We start from the raw sequence: 23943 nt of genomic DNA on the forward strand, positions 1-23943 counted from the left end.
TCGTGCTTCCCTGCAATATTAAATGCTAAAAGATCATGGAATAAGTTCCGAAGGGAAAAGATTGTAATATGGGCATTTTATATTTAGACAAATGGTGACTTATTTGTAAAGAAAAAGGCAAGTGCTCAAAACCATGCTATTTCTCCTGTGTATTCATCTTTGAAAAATTACTTGAAGATAGACTCCAGCAAACTGAATGGTAGAGGACATTCAAGGGCTCAATTACCAGGGGTTAAATTCATGGTACAAGAGGGCTGGTGGGTTGGAGTTCCCATCATGGTGCAGCGGAAACAGATCCAACTAGGAAGCATGAGGTTGCAGGTTCGATCCCTGGCCTCGCTCAGTGGGTTAAGGAGCCATGAGCTGTTGTGGTGTAGGTCGCAGACGCGGCTTGGATCCCACGTTGCTGTGGCTCTGGTGTAGGCTGGCAGCTACAGCTCTGATTAGACCCCTAACCTGGAAACTTCCATGTGCCATGGGTGTGGCCCTGAAAAGACAAAAGAAAGAAAAGAAAAAGAAAAAGCAAGAGGGCTGGTGGGTGAATCGTGAAGCCAGGTACACTAGAAGTAAGTTTAAACTATTGCAGATCTGATTATAAGATTGAAAGTGACAGTTCCCATCATGGCTCAGCAGTAATGAACCCAATTAGTATCCATGAGGACACAAGTTCTATTCCCTGGCCTCCCTCAGTGGGTTAAGGATCCAGTGTTGCCATGAGCTGCGGTGTAGGTCACAGATGCGGCGTGGATCCCGTGTTGCTGTGGCTGTGGTGTAGGCCGGCAGCTGTAGCTCTGATTAGACCCCTAGCCTGGGAACCTCCATATGCCATGGGTAGGGCCCTAGAAAAGACAAAAAAAGAAGAAATAGAAAAATGCAACAGACAGAGATCATTTTAAAATATTTTTAAAAAGAATTTTAAAACCCAAGAAGGAAGGAATAGGTGAGGGATACAGTGTAATTGGCTAAACCAGTCCTACTCACAGTGTGTCCCCAGAACAATAGCATCAGCTGCTCCTTGAAGCTTATTAGAAATATAAATTCTGGAGTTCCTGTCATTGGCGCAGCGGAAACGAATCCGACTAGGAACCATGAAGTTGCGGGTTCGATCCCTGGCCTGGCTCAGTGAGTTAAGGATCAGGCGTTGCCACGGGCTGTGGTGTAGGTCACAGAGGTAGCTCGGACCCAGCATGGCTGTGGCTGTGACATAGGCCAGCAGCTACAACTCCGATTAGACCCCTAGCCTGGCAACCTCCATATGCCTCGGGTGCTGCTCTAAAAAGACAAAAGACAAAAAAAAAAAAAAGAAGTGTAAGTTCTCAGGCCCCACACCAGACCTGTGGAATCAGAATCTCTGAGGTGGGATGCAGAAGTCTGTCTAGATGAGTCTTAATCAGCCTAAAGTTTGAGCAGCGCTGAGTTAAAGGACGCTTCTTGATAGAAACAGGTAGGAAACGATCCTTTCCCGCTTGACTGTAAAAATGAGAGAAGGGTCTCTGGTATACAATCTAAAACAATGGAGAATACTGGAAAATGATGGAAAGTTGGAGACTAATGGAAAGACAAGAAAGGAGGTCCGATATCAGACAACCGAAAATTGAGGGAAGGGTAGAGTGTGAAAAGAAAGCTTAAAACAAGTAAAACCAAGTCAGTCATAGCGGTCAAAGCAAATGACAGAATTTCCTTTATTCGAAGAGAAATTTTTAGGTTTACTTAAAATAATCCCATGATTGATGGTTTATTGGAGACATGCCTAGTTATGGCCTCATTTTATTTTACTTTTCTCTTTCCCACGGAGCTCTTTGCTTACTCCCTTAACCAAACGGAATTCCCTGCTAGGATTTTCATAGCACTGTAAGTGTCTTCTTAAGAGCACCCCTTGTGGTTGCAGTTTGAAATTTGAGTTGATTTTTCTTTCTCCTTTTCCAGACTCTAAGCTCCTTGAAGGCAGGAACCAGGGCAAGTTTTTGCTCAACATTTTGTGCTGCCATGTACCACGGTGTCTGTTTGATCAATGAAAGTGCAAGAAAATTTAAGGAAATGGTTTTAGGCACATGTGAACAAGTAGGAGGAGAATGTAACAAAGGAATTATCAAGAGTTAATAACACTGGGAGTTCCCATCATGGCTGAGTGGTTAACGAATCCAGCTAGGAACCATGAGGTTGCAGATTTGATCCCTGGCCTCGCTCAGTGGGTTAAGGATCCGGCGTTGCTGTGGCTGTGGTGTGGGTCGCAGACGTGGCTCGGATCTGGTGTTACTGTGGCTCTGGCGTAGGCTGGTGGCTACAGCTCTAATTAGACCCCTAGCCTGGGAACCTCTATATGCTGAGGGAGCGGTCCTAGAAAAAGCAAAAAGACAAAACAAACAAACAAAGAATTAATAACACTGGGAGTTCCCGTCATGGTGCAGCAGTAACAAACCCAACTAGGATCCATGAGGATGTGGATTCGATGCCTGGCCTCACTCATTGGGTTAAGGATCTGGCATTGCTGTGAGCTGTGGTGTAGGTCTCAGATGTGGCTCGGATCTGGGATTGCTGTGGCTGTGGCATAGGCCAGCAGCTGCAGCTCTGATTCAACCTCTAGCCTGGGAACTTCCATATGCCGCCAGTACAGCCCTAAAAAAGACACTCCCCCCCCCCCAAAAAAAAGAATTAATAGCAGATGAACTAATAAAACAGTGTAGTTATATGTTAGAGTGGTGGTTCTTTCCCACACTTCAGGATTTTCTATGGGACCTGTTAAAATGCAGTTTGCAGGATCCCACCCCTAGGGTCTTTCTTTTGGTATGTCTTAAATAAGTCCTGAGAATTTGCATTTCTGACAGGTTCCCAGGGGATGCTGATGCTGCTGGACTAGGGACCACACTTTGAGAAGCTCTGGGTTAAAAAATAGTTAATGTTAACAAAAGATACAGTGTATAATGAAGGTTTTGATCACATGAGCCTCTCTGCATCAAATAACATTGTAACTAAATATACAAAACAAATTCAGAAATATAATAAAATAGAAGGATCACAACATTTAGTCTTTGACAGAGAAAGGAGAGAAACAAGATTATAGAGTTTAAATAATACAATGAATACAGTTGATCTAACAATTTCGAAGCCTACCAGCGTTCATGAATCAGTTGCAAAAGTTATTTAGCTACCAGAGTTCCCATTGTGGCACAGTGGTAACAAATCCCTGGCCTTGCTCAGTGGGTTAAGGGTCCAGCATTGCCCTGAGCTGTGGTGTAGGTTGCAGACATGGCTCGGATCCCAAGTGGCTATGGCTGTGCTGTAGGCTGGTGACTACAGCTCCAATTGGACCCCTAGCCTGGAAACCTCCATACGCCACGGGAGCGGCCGTAGAAATGGCAAAAAAAAGACCAAAAAAAAAAAGTTATTTAGCTACCAAAATTTTTAAAGCTGTGTTGTGAGAAAAAGCTATAAACAGACTGGGAAACCAGTTGAGAAAAGAAATAACTCATGGAGTTCCCATTGTGGCTCAGCAGGTTAAGAACCCAATGTAGTCTCTGTGAGGATGTGGGGTTCGATCCCTGGCATTACTTGGTGAGTTAAGGATCCAGCGAGGCTGCAAGCTGCGGCGCAGGTTGCAGATGCGGCTTGGATCTGGTGTTGCCGTGGCAGTAGCTACAGCCTCACCCTCAGGTGCAGCTCCGATTCCACCCCAGGAATGGGAACTTTGGTATGCCACGGGTATAGCCGTTAAAAGAAAAAGAAAAGGGAAAAAAAATAGTAATATATAGAAGAAAATGTTGATATCCTTAGTCTATAGAGTTGTTAGCAACTTAAGGACAATTTTAAAATAAATAAATAAATGGGTCACAGGAAAAAAAAATACATAGGGTAAACATACCTATAGAAATATTGAGTGTAAACACAAATAGGAAAGTCACAAAAGAAAAACCATGGTTTATGAACCCTGAAAAATAGTCAACTGTCTTAGAACTCAAAGAAATGGAAAATAAAAGCCACAGTGCACGCCGGTTCTCCCTGTCAGGCACAGTAAGATGATGGTAGTTGAAGTACTTAGTGCTGGCGGTAGTATATGGAAACTGGCATTTTCCACTTCTCTCTGATGGGGATGAAAACCGGCCCAAGCTTTCAGTAAGTAGTTGGTGCTGTGGTGATCAGGAGCCTTACCAAGGCACATCCTTCATTTATCCCGAGGAAATACTGTGCAAAGATTATGAGCCATCATCTTTATTTTGCAGTGATGTGCAAAAATAATGAGCAGATGTGCAAAAAAATGTCTATGAGGATGTGGGTCACGGCTTTTTTTTTTTTTTTTTTAATAAGGGAAAAAAATTTTCCGTCTAAGTGTCCTCCTGGTTTAGGAGACTGGCTCAGCAGATTCCAGAGTCCACTGGGAGCCAGGCAGCCAATAAATGCAGTGGAGATCGATGGTTATTGATTTGAGCAAGATGTCCACGGAATATTGTCGATTGAGTGCACCAGGTTACGGAGAGTGAATAGATCAGGGCTGGCTGGGTCGAGGCCTGTAGGAGCCAGTGGGCTGATGTCGGTGAGACAGGAGATGGGCGTACGGGGGCGGGGTCTGGGGCAAGTGGCCAGGTCCATGCTCCACCCCCAGGGGTAGCTGCCACTCTTTGGGGATTATAGATGATTGAAGTTTCTCTTATATTTAAACTTTTGTATTGGTATTTATCAATATTTTATAATTTTCCCCCAGTGAACAATATTACATCAGAAATTTTTAAGAAGAAAGAAGTTAGGCAGTGCCAAAAGAGAGGTAAAGATGAAGTCCGGTGGGACCCAAGAGGAAGACGTGACCCCTTCTGCCAGGGGGCGGGGGGCTGCTGGGGGGCACGGAAGGTCCTAGAGACGAGGGGACCCAAGCGTGGCCATTGTGGAGGGGCCGATAGAGAGGTTGGCACTGGAGGTCACCTTAGGTCACCACACATTTCCAAAGCACCAGGGCCTGGGGGTGGTGTGATGGAGGAGGACAGCGTGTGCCAGGTACTGTTCTAAGCACGTGACAGACAAATTTAATCCTCACAGCAATCCTATAAGGTGGGCCTGTCATTACCCCCATTTTGCAGATAGGAAAACTGAGGCACAGAGAAGTTAAGGCATTTGCCTAACGTCACACAGCTCAGAAGAGAGGAGCTGGGATTTGAACCCAGGCCATCTGACTCAAGTGGGCTCCTGGTTCTAGTTGGTGGTCCCCGAAGGAGGCGGAGTTTGGAGGGCGGGGGAGCACACTGCTGCTTCCGAATGGGAGCCATTCCCACACTTCTCTCTCCTTGGACAGAAACCGGCAATTACACCTGTGAATTCTGCGGAAAGCAGTACAAGTACTACACGCCCTACCAGGAGCACGTGGCCTTACACGCCCCCATCAGTGAGTACCTCCTGTGGTTGGGGGAGAGGGGCCAGCCATAGGCTGAGGCTCTGGAGTTTTGCCAGGGGAGAGTGAAAGAAAGGTGCACTGGCCTGGGGCAGTGTCCAGGTGTCCCCGTCTGACCTGGGGCCACCTGACTGCAGGAGCCAGGAAAGCCGCACCCTTAGCCGGGAAAGCCTGAGTCCCTGCCCGAGGGATCTGAGGGGTCTGGGGTCCCTGTGGATTGGGGGTTAGGCATGGTGGGTATCACTTGTCCTTCAGTGGCCCTGTCCCCCACCTTTCCTAAGCACCTCCAAATCAATGGGGTTCCTGAGTCCCCACCCCCAAAGCCAGCACCGCGTCATGCAGCTTTAGTCTGAACCAGCGCAGGGCCTAAGCTAGGCTAGGGGATGGTCCGCTAGCAAGACGCCTTTGCCCTTGGAAGTTGAAAGGATAAGAAGGGTCAAGAGTGCCAAGCTGAGACTCAGAAGCCCCGGGCGATAGTCCAGCAGAGTCCTAGGCTTGCCTGTGGCCTTGGGCAGCCCCCATCCTGTCTCAGCCCCAGTGTCTCCCTCCTCCCCTGGTCTGGGAGGGCCAGAGTTCCAAATATCCTTCCCACAGGGGCATCCTGCCCTTCCACTCTCCTGGCGCAGCTGATGTCCCAGCTGCCCTTCTGGATGTCACGGGGCTTGGCTACATCCTTAGATTTGGCGTCTGAGGGAGGCCCTCAGTCCTCAGCCAGAGTTGCTGACAGGTGAGGCTTAACCAGAGTTGCCGGGCGGTAGGGCGGCAGGTTTCAGAGGTATTTGGGAGTATCCCTGCTTTTGTTTGTCACAGCAGAGCTGCAGGGATCCTGCTCCACAGTCCATGGATGGGAAGATTTAGGTCTGGGGTAGGGGTGGGGGAGGATTATGCAAGGTTGTCAGGGTTCAAGCAGCCTGAAGTGTGGGAGGCCCGGCTCTCCGCAAACCCTGACAGTAACAGCACAGGCACGTGGCCCCTGAGGGCTCAGAGGATGGTGGAGGCAGCGTCCCTAGGAATTCCAGCCTACTGGTGTAGCGGCAGGGCTGGGGGGTCCCCTGTGGATAGGAGCACCCATCCTCAGATGGAGCCCTGGAGTAAGATTCTCACCCTGTTTGACCCCTGACTGCTGGGTGACCTTGTGCCTGCCACTTCCCTTCTCTGGGTTCAGGCTTCCCACCTGTAGGACCCTCTCAAGATCCTTTCGGCCCAGGGGGTCTAGATTCCACGCATCTCCAGCCTAAGGAGACCTGCAGGCAGGCATCTGTGGTGGCCCAACTAGAGGGGCCTTCCCACCCTCCTCATGCTAAGGTTGTATGGCTTACTTAGTACCCATCACATGGCCAGGTCCTGTAGGAGGCACGGGGAGAGGACACAGCTTCTGCCAGGTGGGCACTGACCCATCCGTTTGGCCCACCAATGGTGCTGGTGCTGAGGCATCAGGGCTATGGCTTGAGCTCCATGGCTCAGACCCCTCTGGGGATCCTGCTTTCTATGGGAAGGGACAGAGGCACCTGCGTGTGGGCACCTGCTTACCTGTGCTCTCCAGGGAAGCAGCTCCCGCCTGCTACCCAGGGAGGATGCTCCCCAGAATGCACTTACAGTTAGGTTTTAGTTACAAAGCCAGCTTGCAACTTGGGTTTCAGTCTTTGGAGGAGACCTTCAGTGCTCCTTCTGCTTTTCCCTTGTCTGGCTCTTCCAGGAACACGCTAAGTAAGATCATGGAGTTAATTAGAGGGGGAGCCTGGCTTTGAACCCTCCAGGCCCGTACTCTGAACCATGAAGTTCTGCTGCATCACGTGTCAGACGGTACAGCAGGACAGGGTGTTTCGTTTAACCCTTGTTTCTTCCCTAACATCCAGGTGCTTCTCTCCTGAAGTGCCTTCTCCTCTTGCTCTGTTTCTCACTTTCTTGTTCTCTTTGTTGGGGACTTTCTTTGTCTTTCTGCAGCTATTTGTTGAGGGCATCTTGTCTTTATTACTGAAGTCTCAGGACTCTATGATCCATCTGTGTTTAAAGTACAGAGAGGTTGAGGCTATATCCAACAGAAGATTGATTCTCCAAAGCTAGAAAGAGCCCCTCCAGTGGCCTTTGGATCTAGAGGTTTATGGGTTCCATGTGGAATTGGAGGCTAGACTTGGTGGCTTCATCAGGTGGTACCCAGGGCCAGGCCTTGAGAGCCCCCGGGTCTGGTGAGAGCGTCCAGAAAGACCCAGGCTGACTGTAGAAAGGTGTCTTACGAATGGAGTCGTGGCGTCACAGCACATGTACTCTTGGGGGTCTGGCTGCTTTTCACTTAGCAAAAATGTTTTTAAGATTCATAATGTTGTATATATCAGTTTATTCTTTTTTTAACTGCTGAGCAATATTCTGTTGTGTGAAAATACCACAGTTTGTTTAGCCATTTGCTTGTTCCTTTGAGTCGTTTCCAGTTTTAGGCTATTATGAATAAAGCTACTATAAAAATGCTTGTCCCGGGCTTTTTGAGGACATATGTGTTCATTTCTCTTGGATAAATTCCAGAGAGTAGACTAGGGTCATAGGGGAGAGTCTGTTTACCTTTTTAAGAATTAACAATCCTTTTCCCAAGATGACTGTAGCATCTTACACTCCCACCAGCCACGGAGTTCTGCTTGCTCTGCATTCTTGCCAACATTTGGCGGTAGGAGGCTCTTTCAGTCTAGCTGTTCTGGTGAGTGTGTAGTGGTATTTCAGTGTGGTGTTAATTTTTATTTTCCTGATGACTAATGAGGAACACTTTTTCATTTGCTTATTGGCTATTTGTGTGTTTTACTTTGGAAACTGTTTAAGTCTTTTGCCCATTTTTTGGGTTGGGTTGTTTGTCTTTTCATTGTTAAATTGTAGGTTCCAGCTTCTTTATCATATATATAAATTTTTCCCCATCTTTGGTGTGCATGTGATTTTCATGCAAGATCTTTTTTTTTTTTTTTTTTTTTTTGCCCTTTCTAGGGCTGCACCTGCGGCATACGGAGGTTCCCAGGCTAGGAGTCAATTGGAACTGTAGCCACCGGCCTACAGGCCTACACCACAGCCACAGCAACGCGGAATCTGAGCCGTGTCTGCGACGTACACCACAGCTCACGGCAACACCGGATCCTTGACCCCTGAGCGAGGCCAGGGATTGAACCTTCAACCTCATGGTTCCTAGTCGGATTCGTTAACCAGTGAGCCACGACGGGAACTCCCTCATGCAGGATCTTTTAATGAGCAGTTTTTTTTCATTCTGATGAAGTCTAATTTATCAGCTTTTATGTGGTTGGTGTTTTCTGGGTCCTATCTCAAGGTAAATATTCTCCTTTATTATCTTTTAGAAACTTTTCATTTGAAGTTAATTTTTGTGAGTGATGAGAGGCATGATTTGAGATTCACTTTATTCTATATGAATACCTGGTCGTTCCAACACATTTGTTGAGATTATCCTTTTCCCATTACATTGCATTGGGACTTCTGTTGCAAATCCATTGAATGCATAATTTAGTGTGAGTTTATTTCTGTCCCATTGATTTGTTTGTCTGTGTTTATGCTAACATGGTCTTATTTACTGTAAGTCTTAAATCAGGCACTCGCGGTGTTTCATCTTTGTGTATTTTTAATATTTGTCTTAAACAAAGAACTTTGCAATATAAATGTTAGTCTTTTTGCCAGTTTCTATAGAAAATACAACTGGGATTTTGTTTAGGATCACACTGAATCTATAGACCAATCTGGGGAGAATAAACATCATAATAATTTTAGATCCTTCCAATTCATGAACATGGTATTTCTCTCCATTGGTTTAAGTCTGTTTAAATTTCTCTCAGAAGTAGTTTATATTTTTCAGAGCAGAGGTCTTACACATATTTCACTAAATTATATCTATGGGGTTTTTTTATGCTGCTATGATTTTTTTCCAGTTTTTATTGCTATTACATATAAACAGAATTGAATTCTGTACATTGAATTTGTATCTTGCAGCATTGCTAAATTAACTTGTTAGTTCTGTTAGCCTTTTAAGTTTCTTAGAATTTTCCTCGTACATACTAAAGCCATCTACTAATAAAGACAGCTTTACTTCTTTTCTTTCCAAACTGTATTCCTTTTATTATCCTGTTTCTTCCTCGTTTTGCTGATCAGGATCCTCTAGTTCAATGTCGAATAAACAAATCGAGTGGCTGTCTCTGCCTGGTTCCCAGTCGTAGGGTCCAGTTCTTCATCATGAGGTATGATCATTTTCATCATGAAGTATTGTGTCTGCTGAAAAAGGTTTTCATAGATGCCCCTTTGTCAGTTGAGGAAGTTACCTTCTATTTCTGGTTTACTGAAAGTTTTCGCCATAAACTGTGTTATGTGTTTTTTCTACGTGTATTGAGATGCGCCTCTGAGTCTTATCTTTTATTCTGATAATGTGGTAAATAACATGGATTGATGTCTTTAAAAAAACTAAGTCACCAGGCCTGTCCTTTCTTTAAATACATTAAGACTATCAGAAAACCGTGAAATGAACTAAAAAACATTACAGTGTTAGAGTGTTTCTTCTTTTCCAGAAGAATGACTTCTTTCTTTGAGCTTCTTTTTCTTGGAAAGGCGTCTGAGTAAAGTTAATTGGCTTCCAAGCACGTTTTCTAATCACGTCTATCTAAAATTCCCGAGGATTTTATCTTGCATTTAATATCACCCTCCAAACTGACCCCTCAAGGGCAGGGAACTGTAGTCCTAGGACTAGCAGAGCGCCCCACATTCAATCAGTGGTGTGTGAATCATGGTCAGAATAAAAAATATATATATATTTCTGGTGTTTTTTACAAAACATTTTTATTAAAGTATATTGTCATCCAATAAAAGTGCCTTATTTAAAGTAAACAGTTTGATGTGGTGGCCAGGGTACATACCCATGAAACCATCACCGCAGTCAAGATAATGAACGTATCTTGCCAAACGCTCTTTCCTGATGCCCTCCTCGAATCCCTCACTCACCACTTTCCCATCCCCAGGCAAGCACGGATCTGCTTCCTATTCCTGTAGATTAGTTTGCATTTTCTCAAACGGTGCAGACATGGAATCTTATCTATGCTTATTTTGTATATGGTGGGATCTGGCTTCTTTCACTCAGCATAATTGTTTAAAGATTCCCCCACTAGTTCCTTCCTTTTCGCTGATGAGTAGTGGTGTTCCATTGCTTGGATATAGATACCACAGTTTCCATCATCGGTTTCCATATGGATGGACATTCGGGTTGATTCCAATTCAGAGCTCATACAGATAAACCGGCTGTGAACTAGGTGTACGTGCTTTCCTGTGGACAAACGCTTTGTTTCAATTCTCTTGGGTAGATGCCTCGGAATGGAATGTCTGGATCATATGATGGGTGTATGTGTAACTTTTAAGAAGCAGCTAGTCTCTTATGCTGTTTTACATTTCAGCCGGCAGGGGGCCTTTCCTTGTAATGTCCTTGTCTAAGTTGGGTATCAGAGTGATGCTGGCCTCACAGAGTGAGCCGGGAAGAGTGTTTCCTTGAGCATACTGTCAATTAGATTAAGTTCATAAGTGCCTCAAATCTCTATACCTTTTCCAAGCTTTGTAGGGAAAAAACCCTGCTTATTCTGTTAAGTAGAGAGAGACGCATTACCATCTGCTACTGGGATTGTGGCTATGTGCTTTCTCCCTTGATTTAGTTCTGCTGGTTTTTGATTCACCTATTCTAGAATTTTGTTTTTAGCTGCACACATCTGAGGATCATTAGGTCCTGATGAATTGACCCCTGTAAAAACTGTGCAGTGCTTGTTTTAATCGCTGATGATACTTCTTGTCCTGAAATCTACTTTTTTGATGTTAATATAGCCACTACAGACTTCTTAGGATTAGGATTTGTGTGGTAAATCTCTTTTCGTTCTTTTCTTTTAAGCTGGCTTCCGTATATATGATGTGTGTACATATCGTTGGTTCTTGCTCCTTTTTCCAGTTGGGCAATCCCTGCCGTTTTTAAAATTAGATTTTATTGTAGTATAGTTGACTTCAAAAGTTGTATTAGTTTCAGGTGTACACTAATATGAATCCGTTATATATTCCCATCTATCCGTTCCTTTTCAGATTCTTTTCCCATATAGGTTATTTCACAGTATGGAGTAGATTTCCCTGTGCTATCCAGTAGGGCCTTGTTACCCATCTATTTTATGTATAGTAGTGTGTCTGTGTCAATCCCAACTCGCTAATTTATGCCCCCCTCCGCCACGTTTCCCCTTTGGTAACCATAAGTTTGGTTTCAAAATCTTTGAGTCAGTTTCTGTTTTGTAAGTTCTTTTGTATCATTTTGTATCATTTTTATTAGATTCCACATATTAGTGATCTTATGTGATTATTTATCTTTCTCTGTCGGACTTAATCCACTTAGTATGATAATCTCTGTATCCATCCATGTTGCTGTAAATGGCCTTATTTCATTCCTTTTTATGGTTGAGTAATATTCCAGTGTGTATGTGTATGTACCATATCTTCTTTATCCAGTCCTCTGTTGATGGACATTTAGGTTGTTCCCAAGTCTTGACTATTGTAAATAGTGCTGCAGTGAATCTTAGGATGAACGTATCTTTCTGAGTTACAGTTTTTCTGGATATATGCCCCAGGAGGGGGATTGCTAGATCATATGGTAGTTCTAGATTTAGTTTTTTAAGAAACCGCCGTACGGTTCTCCATCGCGATTGCACCGAATTACATTCCCACCAACAGTGTAGGAGGATTCCCTTTTCTCCACACCCTCTCCAGCATTTGTGGCTTATAGGCCTTTTGATCATGGCTATTCTGCGTGGTATGAGGTGATACCTCATTGTAGTTTTGATTTGCATTTCTCTAGTAATCAGTGATGTGCATCTTTTCCTGTGCTTTTGGCCATCTGTCTGTCTTCTTTGGAGAAAATGTCTGTTTAGATCTTCTGACCATTTTTTAAAATGGGTTGGTTGTTTGTTTTTGGTGTAAAGCTCTATGAGATGTTTGTATATTTTGGAGATTAATCCCTTGTAAATATTTTCTCCCATTCTGTGGGTTGTCTTTTCGACTTGTGCATGGTTTCTTTTGCTGCGCAAAAGCTTTTAAGTTTAATTAGGCCCCATCGGTTTATTTCTGTTTTTATTTTCACTATTCTAGGAGGTGGATCAAAAAAGATAACTGCTGCAATTTATGATCAAGAATGTTCTACTTGTGTTTTCCTCTAAGGGTTTCATAGTATTTGGTCTTATGTTTAGGTTTTAATCCGTTTAGAGTTTATTTTTGTGTATGGTATTAGAGAGTGTTCCAATTTCATTCTTTTACACGTAGCTGTGCGGTTTTCCCAGCTCTACGTATTAAAGAGGCTGTCTTTTCTCATGCTTGCGTTCTTTGTTGTAGATTAATTGACCATAGGCATGGGTTTATTTCTGGGTTTTCTATACTATTCCACTGATCTACATTTCTATTTTGGTGCCGGTACCTTACTGTTTTGATGACGGCAGCTTTGTAGTAGAGTCTGAGGTCAGGGAGCCTGATTCCTCCCACTCTGTTTTTCTTTCTCAAGATTGGTTTGGCCATTCTGGGGTCTTTTGTGTTTGCATGCAAATTTAAAAACTTTTTGTTTTAGTTCTGTGAAAAACGCTGTTGAGAGTTTGAGAGGGATTGCCTTGGGTAGTAGATCCTTTTGGCAGTGTTGATTCTTGCAGTCCAAGAGTATGGGATATCTTTCACCTGTTTGCATCATCTTCTGTTTCCTTCATCAGGGTCGTACAGTTTCCAGAGTACAAGTCTTTTGCTTCTTTTTGGTAGGTTTATTCCTAGGTATTTTACTCTCTTTGATGTGATGGTAAATGGGATTGTTTCCTCAGTTTCTCTTTCTCATCTTTCATTGTTAACATAGTAATTTTGTATCCTGCAGCTTTAACAAATTCATTGATGAGCTCTAGTAGTTTTCTGGTAGTATCTTTAAGATTTTCTGTGTATATTATCATGTTGTCTGCAAACAGTGACAGTTTTACTTATTTACCAATTTGGATTCCTTCTATTTCTTTTTTTTTTTCTCTGATTGCTAGGACTTCCAAAACTATGTTGAATGAAAGTAGTGAGAGTGGATATCCTTGTCTTGTTCTTGATCTTATAATTGAAGTGTTTAATTCATTTACATTTAATTATTAATTACATAATTTATTGGTATTGTTGGTTTTAAATTTACTATCGTTATAATTTTTCCTGTTTGTCCCGTCTGTTTTTATTCCTCATTTTTTCTACTTTTCTTGTCTGCTTTACTATTAATCAAGAATGTTTGGAGTTCCCCTCATGGCTCAGCAGAAACGAATCTGACTAGCATCCATGAGGATGCAGTTTTGATCCCTGGCCTCGCTCATTGGGTTAAGGATCCGGCATTGCCGTAAACTGAGGTTTAGGTCACAGACTCGAGTCAGATCTGACGTTGCTGTGGCTGTGGTGTAGGCTGGCAGCTACAGCTCCAATTCGACCCCTAGCCTGGGAACTTTCATATGCTGCAGGTGTGGCCCTAAAGGACCAAAAAAAAAAAAAATTCTTTTTGGTTTCCTCTGTTAGGTTCCTAGCTCTACTTCTTTTTTTCAGTGGTTACCCTGTGGTTTATAACATTCATCTTTAATGTACTGTAGTCTGTCATGAGTTTAATTATAACACATTACACATAATCCAAGAATCTGATAATAGTATACTTCTGTTTACTGTCTTCCTGTTCTTATGCTATTTTTATCATATGTATGCATCTACATAAGTTATAAACCCAATATTCTTTTTGCTTTAAATAGTATTTAAGAAATAAGAAAATGCCTTTTATATTTATCTGCATATTAAAATTTTCTGTACTTTTCTTTCATCTTTGTAAATCTGAATTCTATTATGATTTTCTTTTATTCCTTGAGCACTTCCTTAAACATTTCTTAAAATTGCAAGTCTGTTGATGAAAGATTCTCTTAATTGAAGATTTACCTTTTCTCTTGAAGGATATTTTCTTTGGATATGAAATTCTAGGTTGAGGAATTTTTCTTTCAGCTTTTTTTTTTTTGCTTTCTAGGGCCACACCCACGGCATCTGGAGGTTCCTAGCTAGGCTAGGGGTCTAATCGGTGCTGTAGCTGCTGGCCTCCACCACTGCCACAGCAACGCGGGATACAAGCCACGTCTGCGACCTACACCACAGCTCATGGCAATGCTGGATCCTTAACCCACTGAGCAAGGCCAGGGATCGAACCTTTTTCCTCATGAATGGTAGTCAGATTCATCCACTGAGCCAGAAGGGCAACTCTTCTTTCAGCATTTTAAAAATGTCTTTCCTTTACCTTCTGGCTTAGGTTGTTTCTGATAAGGAGTCAGAGATCATTCTGATTGTTATTTTATATTTAATGTGTCTCTTTTCTCTGAATGCTTTTAAATATTTCTCTGTACACTGATTTTCAGCAGTTTGATTATGATGTATAGTTTCTTTGTGTTTATCTTGTTTGCAGTTAACTAAGCTTCTTAGATGAGTGGGTTTATAGTTCTCGTCAAATTTGGAAAATTTTCAGCCTATTTTTCTGCAGATACTTTTCTTTCCCAATCTCTTTCCCCTCCTATTGAGACTTTAATTTCATGTGTTTGTTTTATAATGTTTACAGATCAACTGAAGCTCTGTTCAGTTTTTCAACCTTGTGTCCCCTCTGTTTCAGTTTGGACAGTTTCTAGTGTCTTGTCTTCAAGTTTACTGATTTTTTCTTTTACAGTGTCTAATTTATTTCATTAGAAATATCCATCAAGTGAATTTTTCATTTCAGCAATAATATTTTTCATCTCCATACCTTCCACTTGGTTCCTGCATTGTTTCTTTTTCATTATATTTGTTATCTTTTAAATCTTTGAGCCTTTTTTTTTTTAAGGCCACTCCTGTGGCACATGAACGTTCCTGGGCTAGGGATCTAATCAGAGGTGCAGCTGCTGACCTATGCCACAGCCACAGCAATGCAGGATCTGAGCCATGTCTGTGACCTACACCATAGCTCAGAGAAACACTGGATCCTTAACCCACTGAGCGAGGCCAGGGATCAAACCTGCATCTTCATGGATACTAGTTGGGTTCGTAACCTCCTGAGCCACAATGGAAATTCCTCTTTGAGCATATTTGTGATGGCTATATTAAGGTCCTTGTCTGCTGATTTCATCATCCCTGTCATTTCTTTATGTTCCTGTTGATTTTTTTTTCTCTTGATTATTATTCACATTTTCCTGCTTCACCTAATGAATACTTTTTTATTCTGTGCTGCACACTGTGGATGCTATGCTGTTGAGTATCTGGATTTTGTTGTTTTCTTTTAAAAAGTGTTGAATTTTATTCTGACAGGCAATTCATTTATTTACATATCAACTTGATACTTCAAAGGCTTGTTTTAAAGCTGTATTAGGGCAGTTCTAGAGCAGTCCTTATTCTCGGGTTAGTATCTTTCTGAGGCATGGCTTTTCTGGGTCTCAACTGAATGCCTGAGGTATTCAGCAAGATCTCTCCTCTGGGAGTTTCTGCTGTGGCGAAGCGGTTTAATGATCTAGCTTATCTCTGTGGAGGTGTTGGTTTGACCCCTGGCCCGGCACAGTGGGTTAAGGGCCCGGCACTGCAGCTGTGGTGTAGGTTGCAGCTCTGGCTCGGATTCGATCCCTGGCCCAGGAACTTCCATAGGCTGAGGGAGTGGCAGATGGAACACAGACATCTCATCACCTGTGCACCCTCGAGTCCACACTCAGCTCCCTGCCCCTCAGTAGCTGTTGGCTGCCAGTCTTTGCAGCAGCTCCCTCTGCACAGCTTGATCTGGAGCCAGAGACTTCCAGGGGCCCCTCTGCACATGTCTGGAGTTCCTTTTTTTACACGATGTCCTCATCCCTGTTATTCCACCCTGCAACTTTTAGACACCTCAGAAGCCCTGCACTCTGTTCACTGTCTGTCCACTCAGTGAGACTGCAGTGCATCCTTCAAGCTCCACCTCTGTGCTGTGGTCTGTCCTGGCCAAGAGCTGGAGTGATCACGGGCTCACAGCAGCTCTTCCATGAATCACAGTCCCACCCCATCTACCCTTCAAGGTCTGACCATTCTTGTTCCATGTGTTTGGTCCAGCTTTACAACTGAATCTAGAGGAGGGCTAGTCCTTTGCCAGGTATCCATCATGGCCAGAGTGTAAGGTCTCCAGTTCTTATTCTAAGACTAAAATCCGTGAGCAGGGGTGCTCAGTTCTGTTCCTCTTGCATCACATCTCCCATTCATTCCCTCCTCCAGCCTTTTTTTGTGTGTTTGTCTTTTTTTTTTTTTTCCCTTAGGTCCTCACCTGTGGCATATGGAGGTTCCCAGGCTAGGGGTCAAATCAGAGCTGTAGCTGCCAGCCTACGCCACAGCCACAGCAACGCCAGATCAGAGCTGTGTCTGCAACCGACACCACAGCTCAGGGCAATGCTAGATCCTTCACCCACTGCAGGGATCGAACCTGCATCCTCATGGATGCTAGCTGGATTCGTTTCCGCTGAGGCACGATAGGAGCTCCACCCCCTCCAGCCTTTGAACCCTATTCCCTTTTGCCTCCAGTGCAGTTCCAGCCCCTGTACCGTGTAAAGGTTTCAGGGGGATCCTCTGGTCTTTCCTCCCTCTCAGATGCCTGGTTACCTTTCTTGAATCCTTATGTTCTCTGAAATTTTTTTGTGTGTGTTCCAGTTAAATTTTCAGCTTTACAGAAAGAAGAGACCCCGTCTTATTTTCAGATATCTCTTATGTGTAAGTATCTCATACGTTTCTTCCTAGAACAGTCAATCGGTCTATCCGAAACGCTTTCTTCCTTTCTCGCTGAGAGCCCTGGTAGAAATCCCATCCTGAAAATATTCCGTGTGGGAAGGTCAGCACATGGAGCAAACTGTTAAGTGAAATGACTTAGGACCCTGGGATGTGCATCTTGGCTCAGCCCCGACCTGCTCTGTGACCCCAGAGCAGCACCCATACCTCTCTGAGCTTCTTCGTCCCTGTCTGCTTTACACCCTTGCGGCCGGTAGGGGGATAACACGCCAGTGAGCTTCTTCTGTCTTCCCTCGGGTACCCCATCTTTGCTGTGCTCAATTTAAGCAGTTCTGACCCATTCATGCCTTGACCCCTGGTCCCATCATATCTTTCGAACATTCTTCCTCCGTGTCAGGGAATATGCCAGGCACAAGTGCATGGTTGGGCCAAATTGGCAGGATCCCTACCCTCACAGAACATACAGGATACTGGCGAGAGAGGCGCCCATCACAGGATCACACCCTGTGTCCTTCGTGGTGGCTGTCAGGTCTTGGAAGGGCAGAGAGGAGGGCCTGAAAGATGAATGGCCACGTGGGGTGTCAGGAAGGGCTGCTCGAGGAAGTGATGTTTAGGCGGAGGCGTGTAGGCCCAGCCGTAGTGATGGAGGCAGAAACTGGAGGGAAGGCTATGCGGGCGGAGGGAGTAGCATGAGGAAAGGCCATGAAGCTTGAAAGCGAGCAGACGCTGTGGACTGAGAGGCAAGAGGTAGGCAGGTCCCAGGCCAGAGCAAGCAGGAGGAGCCCTGGGGCTTTTTGTATCCTGTGTATCTTGGGGGTCCTGAGCTCCCTGCCAGAGGGAAGGAGGGGCCCTCCCACACAGAATGCCAGAATTGTGGCAGCCGGATCACAGGCCATGAAAAGACCTGATCTGGAGGGTTGCCTAGTAAAGCTGGGGGGAAGGCATCGTGCTCCGTTCATTGCTCAGAAATTCTCGCTCCTTGTGCCAGGGACTCCAGGGTGTGTGTTTGTCCCTAAGGGGACTGCCTGGCCTTGGGCAAAGGCCTCCTTGAGAAGCTGGCAGGCTTGAGCCCCTGTCCCATTCCGGCACTAAGTTTCTGGGTGGTTCTAAGCGTATGAACCATTTAGGGGCCTGGTTTCCTGATCCCCCCAAAATGCCGGTCATAACCACTTACCTTGGAAGAGTGGTTTACCATGCAGGGCACTTCCATGATTTGTGTGGATTCTCACAAAACCCCTGTGAGGTGGGTGGTGCAGGGATGAGGGGGTCTCGCTTTTATCAGCAGAGGTGAGATGAGGTGCGGGAACGCAGGCCGAGAGGAGAAATCAGGAGTCCAAGAGCCCGGAGGTGAGAGGTGACAGATCCAGGACTCGGAGGTGGGTCGGCCTCACTCTCGAGCTCCGTGCTGGCTCCGTGACCGTGAACCTCAGGCTGTGATTCCCAGGCTGTGCTTCAGGAGCCAGGGGAGAGCTCAGAGCTGGGATGCTGGAAGCCTCCCTCAGAGTTTGAGGTGTTGGGTCTGTTCTCTGGCTAAAAACAAAAAATTGGAAATTGTGAGATGAGCCACCCTTCTGGTTGGCCTGGGGGCCTTCCAGGCTCTTGGCTCTGAAAGGGAGGGAGGGAGGGAGGGGGAGCAGACAGAATGCCCTTCTCTCCAGGGCGCCCCTTCAGTTCAGGATTGAGACTTGAGAACTGGGGCATGAGGAGAGCCTCAAGGGACTCCTGTGTGCCCCGCAAACCAAGCCTTAGGGGATCCTTCCTGGGGCTGGGGGTGGCAGGTGGGGGGCGTGCGTAAGGGACCATGCCCAGAGGACTCCCCATCTCCAGCTCCTGGCATCCAGACCCCACTGTGGTGGAAGGCAGTGACCCCCCAAGAGGGAGAAGGGGCCAGTCCAAGGATGCCTCAGGCCCTGTGAGACCCAGGCCAAGGCTCTGCCTGCTGCGTCTCAGGACCCGGGCTTCCCCCCTGCCAGGAGTGGGCAGAGGCGGAGGGTTGGGGAGCGGCTGTTTCATTTTTGGCTTTGAAAGCCGTGTGTGCAATGTCCGATGCCCAGGATGGACGTTGGCCTGGGAGCGAGGGTATACGGAAGCCAGCAGGGCAAGGTCTTTCCCAGGCTCAGGCCAGGCTCTGCGGCAGGATGGTTCCCGATGCCTGTGGGTCCCATGGGTCCCAGTCACAGTGATGGGATCACTTCTCTCGAGGCCTGGCCCGCTCACACCTTCAGCGAGAGTTGCAATTGAAGGAGGCCACTGCCCCCCACCCTTTGGGTTGAACGTGGGACCATGACCACATTGAGGGGCTTGCTGCCACTCGTAATGACATCTCTGAGCAGCATGAAGGAGGCCACCCAAGCTGAAGACCCAAGGGTTGGCCTGCCCCACCCTCTCCCCGGCTCTCAGTGACTCTAGAATTCAGGTGAGGGAGGCAGGAGGTCTGAGAAAATGTGACACAAGCTGCCCCAAACACCACCAGGGAGCTGCTGCCCCTATTTCCTTTAAAGCATCAGACGTTGGGTTGAGCTCTGTCTCCTGAGAATATCGATTCCCAGGCAGCGCCCAGGTGCACCGCCAGCCCCCTCCCCTAAGACCTTGGGGACATGGGGCCCTCTGCCATTCCCCTCCCCCACCAATCAATCCCGCACGTCTCTGCCTGGCTGTTGTCACTACTTCCGAGCCAGCCTGCCTTGGAAGGAAAAGGGGCTGATGGACCAAACATCTAGAAAATGCACTTGGCCCGGAGGTGACAAATTCAGGTGCCCCAAGCATGGGTCCCAGACTGAGTTCTTAGACACTTAGAGCCTGGGCTGCTCAGGGGTTATGGGCGACCCACCCAGTGGGCTGGTCAGTGGCCTCCAGGTGATACTGCATGTGAACTGCCAATCAGGCTTTCCTCGAGAAGCTGGAGAAGGTTCTAGGCTCCCAAACTTGCTTGGGCTCCTGGTGGGAGCCAGAGCCTTTGCTCTCAAGAAATTTTGCCCCTTGAGCGTGGGGGTCTGTGACCCGAGAGGCCCCGTACTCGGCCAGCTCCGAGGGCCCTCGGGGACTGAGAGCGTGACCCTCTCAGGTACTGCCCCCGGGTGGGAGCCACCGGACGATCCAGACACGGGCTCTGAGTGTTCGCATCCAGAGGTCTCCCCGTCTCCACGCTTCGTGGCAGCGAAGACCCAGACGAACCAGTCGGGGAAAAAGGCTCCGGCCTCCGTGGTCCGATGCGCCACACTCTTACACCGCACTCCTCCAGCCACCCAAACCCAGACGTTCCGCACTCCAAATTCGGGATCTCCAGCAAGCAAGGCGACCGCAGGTACCAGTGGCCTATGTTACTCTCACACCTCCTCCACTCCCGCCCTTCTCCCCACCTGCCACAGCTGTGCCCGGGGTCATTGTTCCCTCGCGAGAACGAGGGTGGAGCCCCCCTGGCTCTCTGGGACACATCTGGGTCCCGGCTTTGCCTCTGATGGGCTCTGTGACCATGGCAAGCCCCCTAACCTCTCTGAATCTAGGTTTTCTTACCCTCAATTGGAGGGTTGTACCAGAGGATTTTGCAAACCAATATTTTTTTTTTTAAGCAGGAGACTGTTTTTTCCCCAAGTCATGGCCTAGGGGTGTAACTCTTTTAAGTGAACTGCCAATGTTGGAATATTAGGAGCTTTTATATGAAACTTGATCTGTAGCTGACATTGAAAAGTCAGATCCAGCGGTCCTGGGCCCACCTTCCTACAGGACAGCAATTGCCTTGGGGCCGAGGCCCCGCTGCCCGCTTCAGTACAGCGGGTGCTCTCCAGTTTCCCGCCGTCCCCGTCGCTCCCTCCTGCCCCCCAACACAAGGGCCATGTGGCACGTGCCATTTCTCATTGTGATCACACCGTTGTCTGTCTCACATCCAGCCCAGTCCATCCATTCGCATCACCTGCCGGGACTCTCTTGGCATGAGCGCGCATCCCCCATCCTTCAGAAAAGCCCGTCTCAAAACTCACTTCTGCGAAGTGCTGCTCGCCATGCAGAAGAGTGGTTGCCTGGGAGCCTCCCTCTACCTAGTGCTACTCATGAAACCCCTCCATGAGCCATAGCCTCGTGGGAAACCAACAGAGGCCAGCTCCAGGGCCTTCTGAGTTTATGCAGAGAGGGGCTCAGGCTCCCAAAGGGTGAACAGCAGCCATTTCTTCTCAGTTATCCGGGAAAACTGTAGAGACATACTGTGTGCTGAGTGCCAGCTAATCAGGAATCCTGATGTGTGCCTGGATAAAAAGAGTCTTGGGCCTCCTCCCTAGATGTGGGGGGTGAGGGGTGGGGTGATGACATGGTCTTTCTGGGACTCCAGGCCTTTCAGATGCCCTCAGGAGGCCCCGAGCCACTCATTACATGTATAAGCGATCAAACTGAGAACTCAGTTCAATGAACGCAGAGGCTGGACCGATGACAGCCAGCTGGTCAGCTGTGTTTGCCTTTACCCTGGTTCGGGACGCAATCAGGAGCGAGGACGTGGTTTGTAGAAATGCTCAACGCTATGCTTACTGTGCTTGGATCTCCCAAAAGGAGAGTAAGTAGTTCATCCGCCTTGAAGGTAATGCTTTGCAGGTACTGTGTAGAGAAGAGCCAGTAGCCATTGTTCTGGGGCAAGAGCCATCATAAATTAGTTAGAAAGAGTCTGGGCATCATGGGCTCCTTGGTGGTGGCTCAGCTAAATAATGGGATCGGGGCTTTCAGGTGTTGCTTTTACTCTGAACCTTGTGGCTGCTTTTTGCATCTGCGGTTTCCGCAGAGAACTGCCTACAGGGGCTGTGTGGTCTGTGGCGACTCGTGGAAGCCTGTGTTTCCAAGCAGGCATCCAGCCAGTGATGGGGCCTGCCTCTGGCTGCCTTTATGTGACCCGGGAGGCTCGTGGTGGGTGTCACTCCTGGGTTACCAGCTGCACAGCACAGAGGGCACCAGGTTGCCAGCCGGAGCCTGCATGTTAGAGCCGGAAATCGTTCCTGCCCCCATCCTGCTAGAATAGGCAGCGCCTCCTGGGTGTGTGTGCGTCCTGTCGGGGGGGGGGGTCCCCTATGGTGCCCTCACTGCTTTACAGCCAGAGGAGCCTATGGCAGGGAAAGCTGGTCAAAATCTGCGTTAGCAGATGAGCCATGGGAAACTAATTTTAAGAGTCTGTGGAGTTCCCCTGTGATCCAAGGGTAATGAACCCAACTAGTATCCATGAGGATCTGGGTTAAGGATCCAGGGAGCTGCAGTGGAGGTCACAGACATGGCTCAGATCTGGCGTGGCTGTGGCATAGGCCGGCAGCTGTAGCTCTGATTCAGTCCCGAGCCTGGGAACCTCCATATGCCGCACCTGCCGCCCTAAAAAAGAAAAGGAAAAAAAAAAAAGGATTTGTAACCTCAGTTGTACCAAATTCCACCCATATACTTACTGGTCAGGCGGCACCAGAATCCTCCACAGATGGGTAACCAAGCCCCTGCATGCATGAGGATTCAAATGGAGAAAGGAGTTGCTTCCCTGGCACAGACCTTGTCAAGGAGGAAGCATCTGTCCCACGAATGAAATCTCCTTATTCTGCCGGCTTGAGAGGGTTAGGAATGTCGCCAGCCCCAGAAACTTGGCAGCCTCACTTTCCTCTGGGTTTTCGCCTGTAAGATGAGAATGACAGCAGGGACCTCGTAGGGCTCTTGGGGATTAAGAGAGACCATGGATATAAAGCATCTGGACCAGCGCCCGGCCCGTAGTAGGTGCTTCATAAATAAGAGTACCCCCCTTTCCCCTAGACAAAGAATTGAGGGGCTTTCTCTGCCAATTTACAGATGCTCTCTTGAAGAGGGCAGATGCGTCCCTCTCGGTCCAGGCATTTCACAGACGCAGAAAGGAGGGTCTCGCTGGTGGTGTTGTCAGCAGCCTCTGCGAAGAGCAGGCTGCCTCGGAGGCCTTGCTGGGGTTGGGGACAGGGGACCTGAGCAGGGTCTATAGGAGCCACCTCTGGCTGCCTTTCCCATCACCCCGATGACTCTCTGGAACCCCAGCCCCCACAATCAAAGCACTGCCCTCCTGGCATTGAGTGGGCTGGGGGATAGTGGCATACCCCACAGTGGGTTCCAAGGATCCCCATCTTTGAGGGATATGAAGGAATCTGATTTGTTTTTAAACAGGCTTCAGTGGCCGGTTAATTATACTGGGGGAGGTTGGGTTAAATCGAGCAAAATGGGTCTCTCTCCAGTCGACCTCGTCGGAGTCTTTGACACCCTCATGCAAGTTGTTTCTCCTTAAGAAAGGGCTGGGGCACTGCTCACCCCAATTGACTTGTTCCCGGGAACCTTTATCTCCTGGCACAGCCGGCGTCCCCACTGTGCCAGGAGCAGCCTGGAAAAGCCCTTTGCTTCGACTCAGACATTCTGTCCTCAGTACTTTCTGCAGGAGGGGGTGGGGACCACATCGGTGTTTCCCACCTGGGTGGAGCCTGTCTCTGCACTCGGCGTTTATGGCAAGTGCTGGGAGAAGGTGAGCCCCTCAGAAAGGCGCCACCCCACCAGCGGAGACACCCCAGAAATCGCTCAGCGAACCAGCCCCTTGTCTCAGTTGAACCCTGACCAGCCCTGACCTGGTCTTTGGCCTCCCAGAGGGTGGGGCTGCCCCAGTTTGCCTGTCATGACGTCTCTGCCACCCAGGGACACCTGTCAGCTTATGGAGCCGGAATCAGCTCTCTGGCTCTCCTGTTCTGCCAGAGCCACCATCAGAAAAGAGTCTGTCACCCTCCCTGTCCCTTTGCAGGGCCTATGGCAGCAGAATCCGGCAGGCCGGGTAGTGAGTGGCGGGT

At 47.3% G+C, this 23943-nt stretch overlaps 1 protein-coding gene across 9 annotated transcripts in view; it reads left to right on the forward strand.

Moving 5' to 3' along the window:
- Positions 1 to 23943, forward strand: part of ZNF618 (zinc finger protein 618) — a 199328-nt gene that overhangs the window by 146643 nt on the left and 28742 nt on the right. For 4 of the 9 annotated variants that reach the window (XM_047768228.1, XM_047768220.1, XM_047768223.1 and 1 more), the window contains 3 exons: positions 4697 to 4756; positions 5279 to 5368; positions 20205 to 20444. In XM_047768228.1, coding sequence (XP_047624184.1) covers positions 4697 to 4756; positions 5279 to 5368; positions 20205 to 20444 — 390 coding nt within the window. The remainder of the gene's footprint in view (positions 1 to 4696; positions 4757 to 5278; positions 5369 to 20204; positions 20445 to 23943) is intronic. The other 5 variants (XM_047768222.1, XM_047768224.1, XM_047768225.1 and 2 more) reach the window with 3 other exon arrangements.

Source organism: Phacochoerus africanus, chromosome 2, assembly GCF_016906955.1.
Source record: "Phacochoerus africanus isolate WHEZ1 chromosome 2, ROS_Pafr_v1, whole genome shotgun sequence".
Classification (NCBI taxonomy): Eukaryota; Metazoa; Chordata; class Mammalia; order Artiodactyla; family Suidae; genus Phacochoerus; species Phacochoerus africanus.